This window comes from Primulina eburnea, chromosome 14 (assembly GCF_022965805.1).
Source record: "Primulina eburnea isolate SZY01 chromosome 14, ASM2296580v1, whole genome shotgun sequence".
NCBI lineage: Eukaryota > Viridiplantae > Streptophyta > Magnoliopsida > Lamiales > Gesneriaceae > Primulina > Primulina eburnea.
In genome coordinates this window covers 27957233-27976281 of record NC_133114.1, presented here as the reverse complement: position 1 = coordinate 27976281, position 19049 = coordinate 27957233, and the positions used below count along the sequence as shown (strand labels likewise).

Here is a 19049-nt window from a genome sequence, read left to right as displayed (position 1 = left end):
TGATTTATTTGTATCTTCTCTAACGAGACTTACTCTTTTAGACTTAATCTTCGCTACACAAATTTCAATGCAAACAAAATTTAAAAAAAGAATTAAAATAAAGTTTACAAATAATTCACCCAATTTTTTTAGAAATATCATGTTGGAGAAATATTATAATTTAGATTCTTTCAATTATATTGAATTTAAACAAATAAAACTGATATTACATTTTCATGTTTTACAAGATTAGAATTAAATACTCTTTATTATGTAATATTGATAGGTTATTAAGCAAACAAGACAAAATATATAATTCAGAATTACTAATATTATTCCAAATTATATAAATGTTTGTTATTATATGATATTTTTCATATTCTCATTCCTCCAAATTTTATGATATTTCATCATAAGTAAAAAAATGGAAGGACGCGGCTTTATTAATATAGAATTTAAAAAAAAAAATAGTCATAATTAATGTAACATTATGAAGAGACGAACAAAATTCACTCTTTTTCATTTCTATCTATATTCTTCCATGCTATGTCACAATTCACAAACTATGTTTATATATATATATAAAGGCAGGTTTAGTTTCTTTCATCCTCCCGGTCCCGGATGAAGCTGCGTCGGTCTGCTCCGCTAGCGGACGGACGTCTATTATTTTGTACCCCCGCCTCGCGATAAGTTACCCCGTGTGCATCTTATATCCTATGGAAGAAGTCATTTTAGGCATCGGCAGCGAAACAAATAATATTGCAGAGAGTTGAAAGATCATTTTCCTGGGAATAACATTAGGACTGCGCGAATGACGAAAGAAGCTGATGATTCATTGCCCCCAGCAGCAGAGAGTCATCGATAGTAAACACCGGACAAGGAGTATGAAAGGAAGGAGAATACATACCAAGGGAGTTTGAAAGTGTCTTTCCACCATCCATGCTTAGAACAGTTTGCAATAATCATATTCATCCGTGCGATGATCTGGGAAAAGCTGGGCCGTGCAGCGCAATCTGGATGCCAGCAGTCTTCGATCAACCTATCTTGAAACGTAGCATAGTGAACGACCAAGACAAACACTTTAGCTTTTCACCTCAAATAGATATGATGTTCTAAGGTTGTCTAGTATGGATAAAGAAGGGAGCATCAGCAAGGAAAGTGTAAGAGATTACATGGACAATTTTTTATGTGGATTAAAATCTCATTATCTTCTGGGGAGAAAAGCATCCCACATAAAGTTTAGTTAAACTTAAGTCACATAAAATCCGGCAAAAGAACTCATCCTCATTTTGTGCTGGGAAAGTTTGTGTGATGTTTAAAGAGGGGGAAGTGGCAAACTAATTCTAAGTACCAAAATATATAGTGGCCTTCCAATCCTTCTAACATCAGTATCTTATTGAAAGTTTGAGATAAATAGTCTCGCCTTCCCCAGAATTTCATAGAGGGAAATTAAACAACAGATAAAAACAAACAAAAATAAGGATGAAGTAAAGAAGAGAAAAAAGGACTGACTCTCTTAAATCTGGAGGATATTTAGATTTGGACTTGAATGTGGGTCTCTTTTCTTCCAAGCAGATTAACTTAGCTGCCTCCTCAGAGGACTTGGAAGAGAATGGTCGCACTCCCTCCATCATCTAAAAACGAACACTTCGATAAGTGTGCCAAAAATAATGGGGAACATGAATGTATGTAAACAAAATATACCTCATACATCATAACACCGAAAGAGTGTACATCCACGCTTTTGTCAAAAATTTCATCATTGTAAACTTCAGGTGCCACGTACAAGTCTGTGTTCAGATCCACGTAAATATGTTAAAAATAATTGTGTCGCTGACAAAATACTTTTTCAATCAAATTCTTTTTACACATTTTCAAACTTTGTTAAATGTCTTTCTGGAAATTATACCAAGAAAAATGACTCCAATTACATTGTCAATAACTAAAAATCAGGAAGAAAAGTATTTTACACAAGGAACCTCACTTGAACGATCTATGGCCTCGGGTTGCACTAATTTTGCTTTGTCTGGCGATATTATTGATAACTTAATGACACCAAACCCTCCAACCTTGAGCTGCCCTCCACAATCCAGCAATATATTTCTGGCACCTTACCAATAATCACACATTAAAAACACTATACGATGGCAACAGTAAAAACATGTATATGTCAAGACGTCAACTTAAGAATATAGTTGCCTTACTTTGGTGTTAAATCACAATGGATGATTGGCTCAGGCTTGCTCTCATGAAGATAATTCATTCCCCTGTCGAGTAACCAAGATCCAAAATGTCAGTGTCCAACACAGAATGGATTCAAAAAATCTGGTTTAAAAAGAAAAGGGGACAAGGATGAATGCAGAAAAGCAGCATAAGGAGAAAAAAAGAACCAAATGCAAAGAATTAGGAATCAAGAAGAACAAAATGAAGATAAGCACCAAAACGTTATACGAAATGCCAATCTGCAATAATAACAAATGTGGTACCCACTCGACTAAAGCAGATTATGGCCAAAGGCATAACAACGATTCAAACAACAAAGTATACATTTCAATGTGCTTTATTTTGGAAATTTGTTGTCACCTAGCAATTTCAAGTGCGAATCCCAGTGCTTTAGATGGAGACATACGTCCTTTCTTCTGAAGATAACTACCTAGGTCTCCCTGAGAATTCGAATTATAAGTAAGCCATGAGCATCAAATCTGACAAGTTACTCATGTATGAAAACACATGAATGTTTGTATGGGTTGGAGGGGAGTGTGGCATGTATGAGGATATGCATAGAAAGAGGGATGATTACTCTTGAGTGATGCTCCAAAACTATCATCATTGGTAGATTTTGGGTGACAGCACCAACAAATTGAACCACATTGGGATGTCTGACCTTCTCCAACAGTGTTAACTCATGCTTGAAAGCATTTCTACAATTTAATGCATTAAAACCATTATGCTCCACTGAAGTAAGAACAAATTTCAAAAAGAAAGAACAGACAAGAACAAAAATAAATAACTTTGAGCCAACCGTACGAAACAAAGAAAAAATGTTAAAGATTGGCTAACTTTTGTTTGTTTACATCGGTTGTCATGCGTTATGCAAATGTGAATTGATGAAAACATTGACATGGAATACACTGCCGTTGAATAAGCATTTATTCCACAGCCAAGATAAAATAGTCCCCTTTTCAACATTGGAAATTGCTTGATCATCGACTATGACCATTATTTTCAAGAACTAGATTGAATAATGATCAGAACTTTCAGATTTCTGTACTTTTATTAGTAGTAGTCACTAGAAAAAACATTACATTTTGAGGATTCAAGAATGAAAACAAAATTTGACAACCACGTTGGTGCTGCTCACCAGTAGCATAATCGCAAAAATATTGATAACTTTGTGGTCATCAAAACTCTTACTTTCAACGAGTATGACTCCAGGCATCAATCATATAGATTTATAACTAATTTCAATAGCATTCCTAACATATGAGGTAACCGTTATTCTTAGATTTACTCATGATGATCGCTAGAGCATATAGAGGCGTCATCTTCGGAAAAGGTTGATTTGAATGATATCTTAAATATTTCGTAAGCTAGAGTCTAGATTGGTCGGACAACAATTTATAACAGCTCAGTAGGTGTATGCATGTCTTCTTATACAGAACAAAAAGCTCCATCCCCACCCTCCAAAATAAATTTTGGTTATACGGCCGAAACGTTAGACAAACATAACAATATCACCCTGAGCAAGTGAACTACTAATGACGAAGCTGTGAAACTTAAAACAAGATTGTGCTGCATCTGGAGAAAAATTCTTTGTATTATTTTGAACATGTGCCAAACTAGCTAGATACTCCTTTAAAAATTGGATTCAGAAAGCATTTCACTTGTTGAAAGCAAAGATAGATTATGCAAAAGAAAAAACTAAACCAACATTCAACCAAAATGAAACATATGCATAAAAACTGAAAAGACGTTGGTATATACATGCATTCAGGGGCTATATAGCTATCCTTGTCGAGGATCTTTACTGAAACTTTTGTGCCATTCCATTTAGCAACTTGATATGAACCCTGTCCACGGATAGAAAGTAAAAATCGGACAGTAAAATAAATATGTTACAAATTCAGGCCATGAAGCAACCATGCAGACACGGGAAAATTTTGTCTTATTACAAATGAAACTTGTCGTTGTTTGCAAACGCAGACTTGGAAAAATGTACTAGAGTCGGCAGATGAATGACAACATATTATACATGCAACGAGAAGCAGTAAATTGGATTATCAATTGGAAAAATATCTCTAGCTCCCAAAAAAATCATAACAACCTTGGAGATGCCGTCGCTTTTTCGTATCTGAATGTCCATTGGATTGAGCTCGTACTCTGGAACCTCACGAGGATTTGTCACTGTCATCGGCGTTTTCCTGGTTTTCTAGGAAATGGCATGCACTTATATGAGTGTCACCAACGAACAAAAAACATTTTTTAACCTAAAGCAGGACAATTTTACACTTACAGGAACTTTGGCCCCACGGGCCTTCAATATGTTATATACTTCAATGTTCCCATAATATTTGGCATCAGCAGCAGCCTACATTGATGAAAAAATCTTGTAAAATGCATCTTGTTAAATTCAAAAAGAAACTTTGACTACTCTTCCAACAAGAATCAATCATATTCATTTCTAACGTGGTCACAAAATTGAAAACATCACGAACGTGATAAAGTTAAATCATTTCTCCATCCAAGTTTTCGTCTTCCATGGAGTAAAATATGTTGTAACTGTATTATGTTTATTAGCCGTGAATCTATCGAGCCTGCTACTGTTTCCCGGGATTCCAGAAACACAGGCCATCACATTAAAATATAAATAAATCCTTTGTAAAACAGGGTCCCATTCTTCTGTTGTAGTATAAATTAAGCAACAAAATGGACATCTTTAACAAGAAAAATGAAACCTTTGAACTAAAATTGGAATCTCAACCTAGTCAAGACAATTCTTGCACAATCGACCCCTTCCCACGATATTGAGTTCATTGCGCATCTTTGTTTCATTCAAAAGTTGGCTCACTTCAAAAACTGAATAAAGAAATGTACCGTGCTACCCCACCGATCATGGGCATCGATATTGGCTCTTCTACTCAACAAAAGCTTCACAACTTCTACATGGCCTTCACATGCAGCAATATGCAGAGCAGTCCTGCCATCCAAATCAATGTTGTTTACGTCAACCCCTTCATCAAGCAAATCCTGGACCCCTTTCACATCCCCTCTGCTGGCCAGGAAAAGCAGCTGCATTGTCGAATCTAGATTCTCCGGCACGGAGAACCCATCTCCGTCGCCGCAGTCATCCTCCAACGCACTTCTCCGAATGGGGTCCAACGAAGATTGCCGCCCGAAGCTGAACCGGAAATTCTTCCGATTCGGGTCGAGTGAATTCTGCCGCTGGAAAGTGAATTTCCCGCTCTTCCTCAAGGAACCCGTCGAGAACTGACGGGAGATCCCGCTCTTCAACTGCGTAGCCTTGTCCATTTAACCATAAAAACACTATTTCCTCGTACAAATACACCATGCCACAATCCCAACAAAGCAGATAAACTACGATGGCCAAAGCTATGACTTGGTGGAGATCAAACAAAAGCGGGAAATGGATTCGACTGATTTCCGATGGCTGAGGAAAGAGCTTGTCGATGTTTCAAGAATGGAGGAGAGCAAAGGGCATGCAAGAGAAGGAGAATACGTTGGTTATTGACATCCCTCCACTGGATGTAGCGGAAAAGGCGTTACGTTAACCATATGAAATGCTCCACTAGGCAAAACGAGGGATTTTGTAGGCCCCACCTTCGATAACCTCCTCAATGTATCAAATATTACTTTGTATTCGAGGTAATATCAGCATTTTTTTTTAATTTATCTATTATTAATATTGTATTATTTTGTATTATCAATTATTAAAATTTAATGATAATATGATATTTATCAACAACTATTATAATAATATTATTTTTACTATATATTCTTACATTTTATTTAGTTAAATTCATTAACTAAATTTTGATTAAACACCTCAAAATTTTTTGTGCGTCACAGTTATCTAATAGACAAAAACTTATGTGAGACGGTCTCACGGATCATATTTTGTGAGATTAATATCTATTTTGGTCATTAATGAAAAAGTATTACATTTTATATTAAAAGTGTTACTTTTTATTGTGAATATCAGTAAGATTGACCCGTCTCACAGATAAAAATCCGTGAGACGGGCTCACAAGAGACTTACTCAATCTAATATGATTCATTCATGATTCATGAATCTATTTTTGAATTTAATTATTTCACATATACATTGTACCTAGTTATTTTATATATACATTTTACCTATATATAAATTATACCTAATTATTTAATATACATTATACCTAATTATTTAAAATATACATTGGTAAATAATGAGTCTTAAATTTTTGGGTTGTTATAATATGACTCTGAGATATCATAATAAAATAAAATATATAAAATTAAAAACATTGTGACATTATCGTAGATCATACCCTAACATGTAGTGGATTCATATTGCACCTGGGGGCCAACCCAAGCCCACCATCGGCCCAATTTAAGCCAGTCCAAGGAAAGCCCATAATTGGTGACCTGGTCGATAAATTGGGCTCAATAATCTGCTGATTGCTGGACCGAAAATGGCCCAACACTATGACATACAAACCTAACTGGTCCGTCGAAACATCTAAGAAGCGTGAGCAACAAACAAATAACGTGTTGGAGCATTATTTTTTATTCAGTAAGAGTTTTATTTCAAAAATTTATTTAAAATATATTAAACTAATTATTTTCACCTTCTTTTAATTTTTAAGTTATGATTTTATTGAGTTAGAGAAATGAATTGAATCTCAAACTCAACAGCTGATAGTAAACTTTAGATAAATATAATATAGTTATACGAAGTATGTATATTGTGAAACGATCTTATTGATCTATATTTATGATACAGATTGTTAGGTTATAAACGTGATATGATTGTTATCCCAAAAAACTTGTCTATTAGATTTAACCTTCTTTAGTTTATGTCACTATTTCGATGTGTGATATTTTTACATTCCGAGCTTTTGAAAAACCGACGAATACGATGGTCCACTCTAAACGACTTTCACTCAAGAAAGATACCATCGTAAAAAGCTTGTCGATTTGGTAACAATGTTAAATTTATAAATCACTTTTTATTAATTTAACATTCGTCGTGAGATATTTATAACATGAATAATGAAAATTAAAATTTTTGACATAAAAAAAATAATTTTGTTTTAATTGAGCAAATTCCATATAATTTTTGTGAATTATAAGTAATATGGTACAAGTTAAGGATGTAAACGATCCAAATCAAACCAAACAATATTAGACTTGAGCTTGGTTTGTTTAAAATTATTCGAGCTTCTATTATCAGGCTCGAACTGGGTTTGTATTGAAATTACCAAACTTGTTAAAAGCTCGAGCTCGGCTCGTTAAAAGCTCGTTTATCATGTTAATCCAGCCAAGCTCGAGCTCAGCTCGTTTAGCATGTTAATCAAGTCAGGCTCGAGCTTAATTCATTAATAGCTCGTTTAAAATGTTTAACAAGCTTGACTGGAGCTCGTCTCGTTTTCGAGCTCGATAAGCATAACATGGAGCTCGAGTTTGATTTTGAATCGAGCTTTTTAAAAATTAAATATATTTATATAAATTCATTCATAAATAACCAAAACGACACAAGTAAGAGCAAAAAAAAAATAAGTATATTATTGGACATTCCAAAATCATGTTTGTGAGCCACCTAAACGAGCCGAGCTCGAGCTGGAGTACGAGCCACCTAAACGAGCTCAGCTCGAGCTCGAGCTCGCGAGCCTATTATCAACTATGTTCGCGAGCTCACGAGTCAAATATCTTTAGGCTTGAACTCGGTTTGATTAAATTTTCGAGTTCAAAATCGAGCTTTGATTTAATATGAGTAACAAACAAACTCAAACGAATTTTTTATCTAGCCGAACTTCGAATATGTCAAAAACCATTTGGTTCATTCATTTACGTCCCTAATACGGGCCCATTTTAGGTTCATATTCTCGATTACAAACTACAAAGGACAAATATAGATTGATATATAACATCCATTTCTCCATTTGCGAATCCAGACGCAGGATCCGTCCACAAACAGTCCAAGCTTCGGAGAAGGGAAATCAATGGCTTCTCTGTTGAACCAGCCGTTGACTTCTCTCTCCGCCGTCACCAGGTCTGGGCGCTGCTACCCGAAATTCGTCGTCTCCGAACAGAGCCGATTGGCTGCCACGGGAATATGTGGTTGTAACAGTATTTGTGTAAGCAATACGAGTAAATGCAGTAAAGGAAAGATTGTGTCTAAAGCGGTGTCCGTGGAGCCTCAGGCCGAAATTGAAGGCCTCAATATCGCCGAAGATGTATCCCAGGTGAGCTTGTTATTGTTATTATCGTTGTCATTATTTGGTGTTTTGAGGTGATTTTATTTATAGGTGTGAGTTTATAGCGAAGCATTCTTGCTGTGGATCTGACATTGTGTTAGTGCTAGACTTTTTTTTTAAAAAAAAATTATATAGCGAAAATTAAGATGGCTCTCTTTAGTTCCTGTTTGGTGTTACTTTGGTTCACTTTCTTGCAATTGATGCTTCTTAACAGCTTATTGGGAAGACACCGATGGTGTACTTGAATAATGTTGTAAAAGGTTGTGTAGCAAATATAGCTGCGAAGCTTGAGATAATGGAACCATGCTGCAGTGTCAAGGACAGGTTTAGTGTACTCTGGTTTCCATTTGCAAAATTGTTGTTTGCGTTTTGTCTGGATTTTCCTACGTTTCTTAGAATAAGAAACTTTATAGTTTTACTGTTTGGGTTTTTGTTATGTTCCTTTTGTTTATATTTGAATGTTGCTTTCAGGATAGGATATAGTATGATAACTGACGCGGAGGAGAAGGGGTTTATAACCCCTGGGAAGGTAAGATCATTTGTCATAATTTCTGATTCTGGTCAGATAACTTGAAAAAATTGTGTTAATGAGTCTTTGACTTTACTTTGCTTTATGAGATTTGAGCCTATAGACTTGGTAGTTGGTACTAGTATTATTTGCATCCTGGTGTTTGTAAGACTTGGTTTTGTTGTTTTCTTTGCATAAACATTTATGATACTGATGGATATGTGGTGAAATTTTGGATTTATACTAGAGTATTTTGGTCGAACCTACTAGTGGAAACACCGGAATTGGTCTTGCATTTATAGCTGCCTCAAGAGGATACAAGCTCATATTGACTATGCCTGCATCCATGAGTCTTGAGAGAAGGGTTCTTTTGAAAGCATTCGGAGCTGAACTTGTTCTAACTGATGCGACCAAAGGCATGAAAGGTTCTGTTCAGAAAGCTGAAGAAATATTGAAAAGCACCCCAAATTCCTATATGCTTCAACAATTTGACAACCCTGCCAATCCTAAGGTTCTTCCCTTGCGTATGTTGATGCAATATTATTTTAAATCTGAGTTTAGAAACAGTTTTTTTCTGCTTCACAATCACATGTGTTTATGGGTTGAGATGAAATTGGGGTAGTTGTTGAAATCACGTCTCTCCTCTTCTTTTTATATTAGATACACTATGAAACAACCGGCCCAGAGATCTGGGAAGATACAAAAGGCAAGGTGGACATAGTCGTTGCAGGGATTGGCACTGGTGGGACAATTTCAGGGGTTGGCCGTTATCTTAAATTACATAATCCTAATGTCGAGGTATTATGTGGTTTTTCAGATGAAGTATTTATAAACCATTTATTTTGTCTCTCATTTATTATAACAATAATTGCTCATGTTCTATTAGATTATTGGTGTGGAGCCCACAGAAAGCAACATATTATCCGGTGGTAAACCTGGTGAGCGGACAGTGTTTTATTGTTGATAGCTGTGTAAAATTTTGTATATTTCTAGTAGCTGTAATTTGCAAATGCAGGCCCTCACAAAATTCAAGGAATTGGAGCAGGTTTTATTCCGAAGAACTTAGATCAAGATGTGATGGATGAAGTCATAGAGGTTTGTTTCTGACCTCCTTAGCATTCTATAATGCTCCTTGTAAACCTTTCTCCAATTATGCATACCATTGGTGAATTTTTTTACTGATTTGAATACCAAGATGTGTGTGTATTAGAATATCAATCATTGATGTAAACTTAAGCTGGCACTTTATAAATTAAAATGCCTTCTCATTTAAACCTTTCAATCCTAACAGGTCAATTGAAGGGAACCAGTTTAATTTATCTCTTTACAAGGACATCACTTTTGACTGGTGTTACACCTGTATTACTTGGTTGTTCAACGTGTCTCTTTTCTCGAAAACTTGACTTGCACTGCAGTCATTTTGTTCTGACTGGCTTTTTCTTGCTTCATTTTCAGATATCAAGTGATGAAGCAGTTGAAACTGCGAAGCAATTAGCTCTTCAAGAGGGGTTACTGGTAAGTGCCTCGTGTTATCTGGGAAGATAGGATTGTTGGACAATAACTATTACAGTGACTGAGTTAAGTTTTCGAACATTAACCTGTATTTTCATGTGTCACGCATGGGCCTTTTCGAACATTGATATATGTAAGATATATGTGCTGCGGAATGAGGGCCTTCTATATCATTAGGGGGTGTCTGGAAATAATACAACTTATCTCCTTCTCTGGCATGCTTAGTGTCAAACTAGGACAGACTACAGAGTATGGGTAAATAGTTATTTTAACTTATGACAGTTATGATGTGACGATGTGTCATCCGTATATATATAAGCTTGTACTTGGTTGCTCCAAAGATGTTTTGACGTAAATATGAGATGGGGAAATATTGATTAATGAAGGCAGTAGTAATATATTATCCACAACATGGTAATAAATATAATAAGTGCCTTTCGTGAAATTCTGTGAAGAATCATAACTTAAAAGTGTTCGAGTAACCTACATGGCCTGGAATCTTTGACGCCTTATGTATTTGATAATGCTTTAAAGAACCACCCATGTGCTCACGGTCTTTTTAATGATTTAATTGGTTTTATATTGACAAAACTTGAAGTTACTGCGCTGATTAGATCATGTGAATATGTGCTTAGGGTGTTGTAAATACACCTGCGAAGTTGATCAACCAAATAATTCAGTTTGGAAGACATGATACTACACATAATTGTGTTGTATGTGGAATTTGCTGAAGGGCATTATTTTTCAAGTTTTTGATTAAGTCAACAGGAATGCTGTGTATTATGAATCTCTGTTAAATATTAATTTTTACCAGGTGGGAATATCTTCTGGAGCAGCTGCAGCAGCTGCTATCAAGGTTGGAAAGAGGCCTGAAAATGCTGGCAAGCTTATAGCGGTATGTTGATTCATGGCAAGGCTGTTCTTCTGCTGTTACTGATGCAATCCATTTGATTCTAAATTGGTGTATAAAAATTCCACATTGCTCATTCGGCCTGCAAGAATATGTTTAATAGCTGAAGGTAAAGGTCGGAACACCATCTAATATCTAAGCATGATGGGTGCCTATAATGGTATTTCTTGGTTTTTATGCTCTAATTGTTTATGATGTACTTGTTTTCCTTGCGCTGTAGTTAGTATGCTACAACCCTGAAACAAACAGCATTTTGATTTCACGATACCTGTTTTTTTCACATGAAACTTTGAAGGAGTTCGTCACTTTATGCATTTTTAAATAAATACTGCATGCAATCAACTTTTATCCGACCAAAGATTTAGAACTATATTTTTGTTGCAGGTTGTGTTTCCTAGCTTTGGGGAAAGATATCTGTCGACGGTTCTATTTCAGTCCATACGGGAAGAGTGCGAGAAGATGCAACCTGAAGCTTGATATTATCTGCAGATCACAAATAAACATAGGTTTGATATTGTTCCGTATCATAACGATTTGTTGTCAGGTTCCAAAGATCATGTATGAGCAGGGCCAGGTTCTATCACCGCAATCTTTGAGTTCTCCAGATCACAAACCATACATCAGAAAAAAGAAACATACGGAGGTGTTATTAGGTTTGTTGAGTTGTGAAAATTACATGTTGAATTACCCATCATTTCATTAGCCATCATCTTGTTATCTGTTGTATTTTATGGTATATCCGAATACTGTTGATTTTATAACGAGAAATGCAATTTATGTTCCGAAAATTGTGAATAAAATTATTGTTGGTAATATTACTTTTTTACCATTTCATGCATTTCAAAAATTTCCACATATTCACGTTTCAAAAAAATCCCACAAAAATATTTAGTTGTTTTGTTGCCAAACTAAATAGCAAGCACGTTTAAAATTTAAACATCAGTTTGAATTTTGAAACAAGTAAATGTCATTTGTTAATCATGTTAGACTAAAAAAAAGGGAAAATCCTTCAAATTATCTATAAGATATTAAATTTCATGACAATCGTTTATATGAGATGACTATGACCATGTTTTTTTAGTAGGTTTTTCGTGAATCTGTTTTACGGGTCTATATATATAAAAGACGAATCGATCCGATTTGATTCATATTTACTATGAAAAATAATATTTTTGATACTAAAAATGAATTCGATTGATACAGATGCAACGTTAAAGTTTCAATATTATTTTAAATAATCTGATCAAAATAATAATAATAACATGAGCTTAAAGTCATATTTTAAAAGATTAATTAATTTTTTAAATTTATATATGACATAATTCGCTAATTAATTATTTTTTTATGTTATTGATTAACAAATTATTTATTTATTTTTAGAATTTACTAAAATAGTTTTTAGATTAATTTTTTTTATTACCTATTGGGAATTATTGCCCAAAAAACTGTTTGAGCAAACCCAAACCAGAGATCCATGACGAGCTAAAAATCATACGGCGGTGAATCATATAAGGAAGCCGAAGCTAGGGTTTCAGATCAGGTTCGTTCTCCGAAGTCCGAAATCTCTTTACAGCTTAACTGTTGTATTTTTTTTGTAAATCGAATGTTTCTTTTGTTTTTTAGAATGTTTGAGCGAATTGCAGCGGCACATTTTGTCCTGAGTCAGTCTTCATGTTTAAATAAAAGTACTCTACGACGAGTATTTTGCAATACTTCAATTTTAGGTGAGTCGTTTTAGTAACATATTGAGCTTTGGAGCGGCACATTTCTTTATTATTTACCTGAAATTTTAATCAACATCATATATTAACCTTAAATAAAAGTTTCCAAATACTTTTTTCTAAAAAATAATTTAAATATTCGAGCTGAAGAAACTTGTAAATTACTCGAGTTAAGTTTGAACTTAAAATACACAACTCGATCGAGTTCTAGTACCCTTTTTTTTTCCCCAATGCTTAACAACTACATCCCTAATCTCGAGACATGCATACAGAGAAAGAAGGCACCAGACTTTTTGAACAGGCTCGCGAGCTTATGAGTCGAGTATCTTTAAATTCGAGTTCGGCACGGTAAAAAACTCGTTCGAAATCGTTCATTAAGTTTACCGAGCCGAATATCGTGTCAAGCTCGAGCTTAAAGATATTCGACTCGTAAGCTCGCGAGCATGTTCGTGAGCTCGAGCTCGGCTCTTTTATATGGCTCGAATTCGACAAGTTTGTTGGGTCATGAGTGTAACATTGGAATGCAACATGCACTCTTTTGTCTCACATCAAAATTTCAGTGAAATACAATATATTGAAATGTTATAAAATGATAAGCATACCCTAGTTATCATATCTTAGTTGGCTTTTTAACTATAAATGTTTGACGAGCTCAAAAATGGATCCGTTTAACGAGCCGAACTTGAGTCAGACTCGTTAAACATGATAAATGAGCTATTAACGAACTGAACTCGAGCTATTCGCGAGCTTAGTAATTTTCAAACAAGCTGAACTCGAGCCTAATGATAAAAAAATCAAATCGAGCTCGAGCCTATATGTATAAAATGAGCCGAGCTTGAACCTGATATTGCTCGGCTCGACTCATCGTAATATCACCAACATTAATCAATTCACATAGGAATTTTTTTGAGTAATTCCAAACTACATATCTCTCAAAATATACTACACGCAGATTCATGTAGTAAATCTTCAATTTCCTTTGACAAAGCTCGATTGATTGAATTTCAATTTATTTATGCTTGTAATATTATCGGGTAATTTGCATTCACCTCCCCACACTGCATGTGTTTGACATTCACCTCTTTTGGCGTGTAATAATTTCTACACTTGATTTGGGAGGTAAATATCAAATACATAAAATATAGGGAATGTGAATGCAAATAATCATGATATTACCTAGATTTAACATTTCATATGTTTTAATGCAAATAATCATGATATTACCTAGGTTTAACATTTCATATGTTTTCACTATTGTCCATAAAAAAGTATCCATCCTGAAACACCATCAAAAGCCTTGAGGCATCGGTAAGCAAACTTAAGAAGAATTAGCACAACAAAATGGATAAAACACTTATGACAGAACTCAGTCATGATGTATATATAAATAGCAAGAAGTGTTATCGTCCATCTCGTCATAAAGTTGTAGTAATCACAGAATAATTTTTGCCTCAACTAATTTCAGATTTCAGGATTGTCTCTCCAACAAAAAATTCGACTAATGAAATGATGCAAAATGACTGCTCTATAGCATCACACTGCAACATAATATTTAGTCTTTGATTGAGAGATGTGCCTTCAATTTGCCAGCAAGGTGAGGCATCATGTTGATGCCGTCTTCAACAGACATGTCAACACATGACTCCAAATTTTTCATCGCATTATTGCCGCCACCCTGAACCTTAGCTGTCTCAAATTTGTCTTGGCAAACCCTTAGAGACCTGCTTAACCGTTCCTGCGAATACAGTTGAGAAAGATGATTGAGTAAATAACAAATCAACCTTGCTACTGTTAGAAAAATAAAAGTGCTATTATTCTCAGTATAATCATCAAATGTTTTGCACAGTTCGCTACATAACATATATTAATGCATATCAGTTACTACCGAGAAATAAAGATAGCAGTAACACTTCAATACAAGGTAAACAAAAGTTAATGCCCATTACCATTCATAAGCTCGTGGCATGTTTACTATTCCTTGATTCAGAAAACAATTCGACCCAATACTAATCCAGACATGAAAAAAATATATGCCTTAGAAAAATCAATTTTCGTCCTATCAAACAACATAGTGACTCCATTGAACCTTATTACAATCACCACATGAAAAGGAAATCATTCTCGGAACTGCATAAGCAATGAAATATTATTCCAGGTCACCTAAATCAAGTTCCAGTTTTGTAAAAATATAATTCACACAAAGATAAAGAAATAAGAATGACTGTCAGAGTACATCTTAAAAATTCATCATGTTGGCCCAATATCTGATCTGCAAGCAGCATAAAGTAACACCCGAAGAAACATAGACAAACTGTTCAGGTAAATTCATAACATGCAAGCACCATTCATGTCCACGTTCATAAATCATGAAGATTCTGATACACATGAAAGCCAATCGACAGATCCAGTGCCCTGAAATTCATAACCAAAAATTGCAACAACAAAATAAGAAACCTATGCTTCATGTCCAGCAAAGAGAAATACAAACTGGACCCGATTAAAGATGAACAAAGAGAAATCTCTCCCTCAGAAAATGGAGGCCCTATTTCCATATTTAAGTATAAAACCCGAAATCAAAAAACAAACATCTGTGATTCTAATTCATTTACCATGGAACAAATCAAAAGAGAATGAAAGACTTACTTGAAAGTTGGCCATCTCATTTTCAACAAGATTCTGTGCGTTGATAACAGGAGCACTGCAATGCTCTACACAGTTACCGATTTCTTCTTTATTCTTCCTCCTGTCGAAACACTCGTGTGCACACTTAAAGTAGGCTTGCTGCAAACCCAAAACAATCAAGCACATATAGTATGTTTGAAAATTCAAAATTTTCGAAGATATTCAAAATCCATACTATAACATCACATAACCCTTTACATCCAATTTCAGCTATTTTCCCAAAACCGTCCGCACTAGATTAAAAATCATGCCTTTTGAAACCAATTTTCAGATAAAATCCTTAGAACCACATCTTGACACCAAAAGGGAAAAATAAAAATAAAGTCACGTCCTCTAGAAAAACCTGGAGGGTGAATTCGATGTGATCCTGTACACCGGAGAGATGTGATTGCGCAGCGGTGTTAACTTCATTGAGCTTCTGCCTCAATCTTTCGTTGACCAATCTCTCTTCAGCTGCGGCTATGTAATCCATTCCTGGGAGAGGTAGGATTGGGGTTTTAGGGATTTAGCTCCTTCTCTTTTCTCGGGGGTTTAAGGCGGAGAATTGCTTGCTGAGGGGTATTTGCAAAAGATTTTGTGTATTATTAAAATATTCATGCGATTAAGGGTGGATAATGGCCGGTTTGGTCCGATTTTATTCTACAACGGTTCGATTTTCGGTTTTGAGTAATAACAGATATTATTTTAGATACAAATAAATTAAAATTGAAAATATTATATAAATGGTGTCATGAAAAAATTAAATTAAAAATATTATATAAAATTCAAAATACAACCCGATGGCAAACAAGCACACTAGGTCAAATTATAATAAATCAAATTTAAATTTGGAGTTATTCTCACATATCGATGATTAATTATTAGTAAATTTATTATTAAAAAAAGTTAATATAGACAAATTAATTTAAGTGGGAGATTGAAATTATTAACTAAATTCAAATTGAACTAAAATACTGATAAAATTAAACAACTCAAATTGGATCAGAGGGATAAGTAGATGAATAAATCAAATTTAAGAGGGTATCATACTCAACTATGTATTGATTGGTATTGAAATTTCTGAAATTTCAGTTTTAACATAAAATCGCACACTGAAATCGAATATTATTTTTAGACGATTTAACAATGTGTTGATTGATATTGTGAAGTAAAACTTTATTCTCTAACCTTCTGTTCGAGACCAAACAACAACTATGCAAATAATTGGTTATATTATTCACATGCAATGATAAACAAATACTAATCAATTATTAGAAGCAATAAATATATTCACTGAATTAAAATCAATTAGCAAACATGGTATCGCCTCAATCCTACCATGACCTTAGTTAAAAGAAAATTACTCCATAAAAGCTAAAAAAGAAATAAATCGATGTTTAAATCCATGAAAATAATAATCAAGAATAAAAACATAAAAAAATCTCAACGTGAACCTTGTGAATTTCGCTTGAAGTTTTGTCGTCTCTCTTCCAAAACTTAGCTATTTTCTTTCAGCTCTTCTATAACTCACGCTCATAGGCATTTTTTTCATTTTGAAACACAAAATTACATCTATTACTAATTAGTTTTATATTATAACCTATATCACCAAATACCAAATATCATCAGCCTAAAATACCAAGTGTGATTTTTTTATTATGTATTTTCTTTCTCGGGGCTTTAAATAAATTAAATTATAAGGGATTGGGTTTTCAAATATTGTCTTGGGCCTGGCCCATTTGTTTTTTGAAGGCTAGGGTTTTAGTCTCCGGTCCTCCCCTCGCTATAAATGTCACCACCAGCAAGTTCTTGTTCATTCCAGGACTTGTCGTTTTACATTTTATGGAGTTTTCTCTGGTTTTTTTTTTTTTTTTTTTATAGCAAATCTCTGTTCGGTTATTTTATATTGGAAATTAGAAGTGTTTGGATTCGCTAAATTTACGAGCCAATTTGCAGAGCAAGGGCGTCGATTCTATGAATCAATGATGAATCACTTGCATTGAAGGTTGGCGAGATTCCGCGATTCTCCGTGCCTTTCAGATCTCTTTTGATTATGGCCTCGAACAAATCGCTACATGTTTTTTCATCAAAATTTTATCTTCTTCTTTTTTTCCAGATTCCTGATGTTTACTTCACAAGATAGGGTTTTTTAAAGTTAAGGTTGTGATTGGATGGAGATTAAAGACTTGAATACATCGTAAATTGAAATCAGAGAACTTCGAATCTGTTTTCAAACCCAATTACCTTCTTCCAAACGCACCTCTACCGAGGAAACAAATTTCAGACCATCAATTAAGAGTAACAGGAGGGAGAAGGAAGGAAATCTGCTATCGGTAGAATTAAAATAAAAAATTCACAAATCATTCGCTCTTTAAAAAATTAAGAAATTTCATTAAAAAAATAATTTCACATATTTTAATTATTTGTTAGGTATTAATATAGAGTTTTATAAATAAACTTTACATAAATTTAGCAGTATTAAAAACAAATTTTTAAAGAGTTTCATGAGTATTAATATTTAATGACTCTATAAAATTGATTAAAGTACAAATATTAAAAAACATAAATTATAATTGTAAAATATCAAAAATTGTTTTAACTTCAACTTAAAAGATTATTATTTATTTGGATGGACTTCTAAAATAATCTATCCATGTCCCCTTCATTCAAAGCACATTTCTATCTTTCACATTCAAATTGCATTTTGTTTCGATAATTATAATCATTTTTAAATATTCTAATTTTACTAAATCTATAAAATTTTAAAATTATAGATTTCGATTATTATTTTATTTTATTTTGGTGTTTTGAAATTTAGAATTTTGTGATTTTTAGTCGATAATATATAGAGTAGGACATATCTTTAGTAATTAATGTATCATCTTTAACGTTGAGGCATATTAATTAATGCAATTATAACTTAAAAATATCGATAATTGTGAATTCAAGTTAATCATTAATAAAGTTCTGCACTTTTATTTTAAATATAAAACATGAGTCTATTTATAAATAAAATTTTAAAATAAGAATTACAGGACAGTCTCATATATCTTAGTTCGTACAGAAAAACAATTCAAGTTATATATCTAATTTGAAAGTCGAATCGAACTGAAAATTTTTCTAACAGTCTCATAAGATTTATTTTCTTAAAATTAAATAAATGTTTTCATCATTTTATTACCTAATTAAAATAATTTTAAGAAGTTGCTTAAAAAAATCTCATCTGAAAGAACCGAGTTCAAAAACGTAATTCAGCAATCACTAGTCCTTGTATAGCCATA

General features: G+C 33.8%; 3 protein-coding genes and 1 non-coding gene across 8 annotated transcripts in view; 2 read left to right on the top strand and 2 right to left on the bottom strand.

Moving 5' to 3' along the window:
* Window positions 1-489: 489 nt before the first annotated feature.
* LOC140812214 (integrin-linked protein kinase 1-like) lies at window positions 490-5757 on the bottom strand. 2 transcript variants are annotated; one of them, XR_012113625.1, is made up of 12 exons: window positions 5074-5757; window positions 4493-4567; window positions 4304-4408; window positions 3964-4049; window positions 2780-2900; window positions 2563-2642; window positions 2184-2246; window positions 1964-2082; window positions 1684-1769; window positions 1492-1613; window positions 887-1022; window positions 490-693 (listed from the first exon to the last, which is right to left on the bottom strand). XR_012113625.1 is itself a non-coding variant. In XM_073170438.1 (12 exons), the coding sequence occupies exons 1-12, from the start codon at window positions 5506-5508 to the stop codon at window positions 687-689; spliced, it is 1431 nt and encodes a 476-aa protein (XP_073026539.1). In that variant the 5' UTR covers window positions 5509-5757; the 3' UTR covers window positions 490-686. The 2 variants fall into 2 exon arrangements, 1 of the variants encoding a protein (XP_073026539.1); XM_073170438.1 differs by having other exon boundaries at window positions 887-1018.
* Window positions 5758-8099: 2342 nt separating this feature from the next.
* Window positions 8100-11945, top strand: LOC140812085 (cysteine synthase, chloroplastic/chromoplastic-like). 4 transcript variants are annotated; one of them, XR_012113603.1, is made up of 11 exons: window positions 8100-8444; window positions 8671-8780; window positions 8928-8985; window positions 9212-9475; window positions 9625-9762; window positions 9851-9902; window positions 10010-10059; window positions 10256-10333; window positions 10420-10479; window positions 11291-11371; window positions 11771-11945. XR_012113603.1 is itself a non-coding variant. In XM_073170283.1 (10 exons), the coding sequence occupies exons 1-10, from the start codon at window positions 8202-8204 to the stop codon at window positions 11861-11863; spliced, it is 1149 nt and encodes a 382-aa protein (XP_073026384.1). In that variant the 5' UTR covers window positions 8100-8201; the 3' UTR covers window positions 11864-11945. The 4 variants fall into 4 exon arrangements, 2 of the variants coding, with proteins under 2 accessions (XP_073026384.1, XP_073026383.1); XR_012113602.1 differs by having other exon boundaries at window positions 9980-10059; XM_073170283.1 differs by lacking the exon at window positions 10256-10333.
* Window positions 11946-14399: 2454 nt separating this feature from the next.
* LOC140811745 (uncharacterized) overlaps window positions 14400-19049 on the bottom strand; it is an 81699-nt gene continuing 77049 nt past the window's right edge. The window contains exons 2-4 of the mRNA XM_073169807.1: window positions 16133-16296; window positions 15751-15888; window positions 14400-14842 (exon numbers count right to left, since the gene is read on the bottom strand). Coding sequence (XP_073025908.1) covers window positions 14660-14842; window positions 15751-15888; window positions 16133-16261 — 450 coding nt within the window. The 5' untranslated portion in view covers window positions 16262-16296 and the 3' untranslated portion in view covers window positions 14400-14659. The remainder of the gene's footprint in view (window positions 14843-15750; window positions 15889-16132; window positions 16297-19049) is intronic.
* Window positions 17724-17846, top strand: LOC140813403 (small nucleolar RNA snoR86). Its single transcript, XR_012113938.1, has one exon. It is a non-coding gene; the product is annotated as a small nucleolar RNA snoR86 (small nucleolar RNA).

Bases quoted from the DNA above. Each gene is read 5' to 3' on its own strand.
- LOC140812214 (XM_073170438.1), bottom strand. From the start codon at position 5,508: ATGGACAAGGCTACGCAGTTGAAGAGCGGGATCTCCCGTCAGTTCTCG. The intron at 2,643-2,779 runs GTAATCATCCCT...TCGAATTCTCAG, and splicing joins TTTTGGAGCATCACTCAAGA to GGAGACCTAGGTAGTTATCT. The intron at 2,247-2,562 runs GTGACAACAAAT...GTTACTCGACAG, and splicing joins TTCGCACTTGAAATTGCTAG to GGGAATGAATTATCTTCATG.
- LOC140812085 (XM_073170282.1), top strand. From the start codon at position 8,202: ATGGCTTCTCTGTTGAACCAGCCGTTGACTTCTCTCTCCGCCGTCACC. The intron at 10,060-10,419 runs GTTTGTTTCTGA...CTTCATTTTCAG, and splicing joins TGATGGATGAAGTCATAGAG to ATATCAAGTGATGAAGCAGT. The intron at 10,480-11,290 runs GTAAGTGCCTCG...AATTTTTACCAG, and splicing joins CTCTTCAAGAGGGGTTACTG to GTGGGAATATCTTCTGGAGC.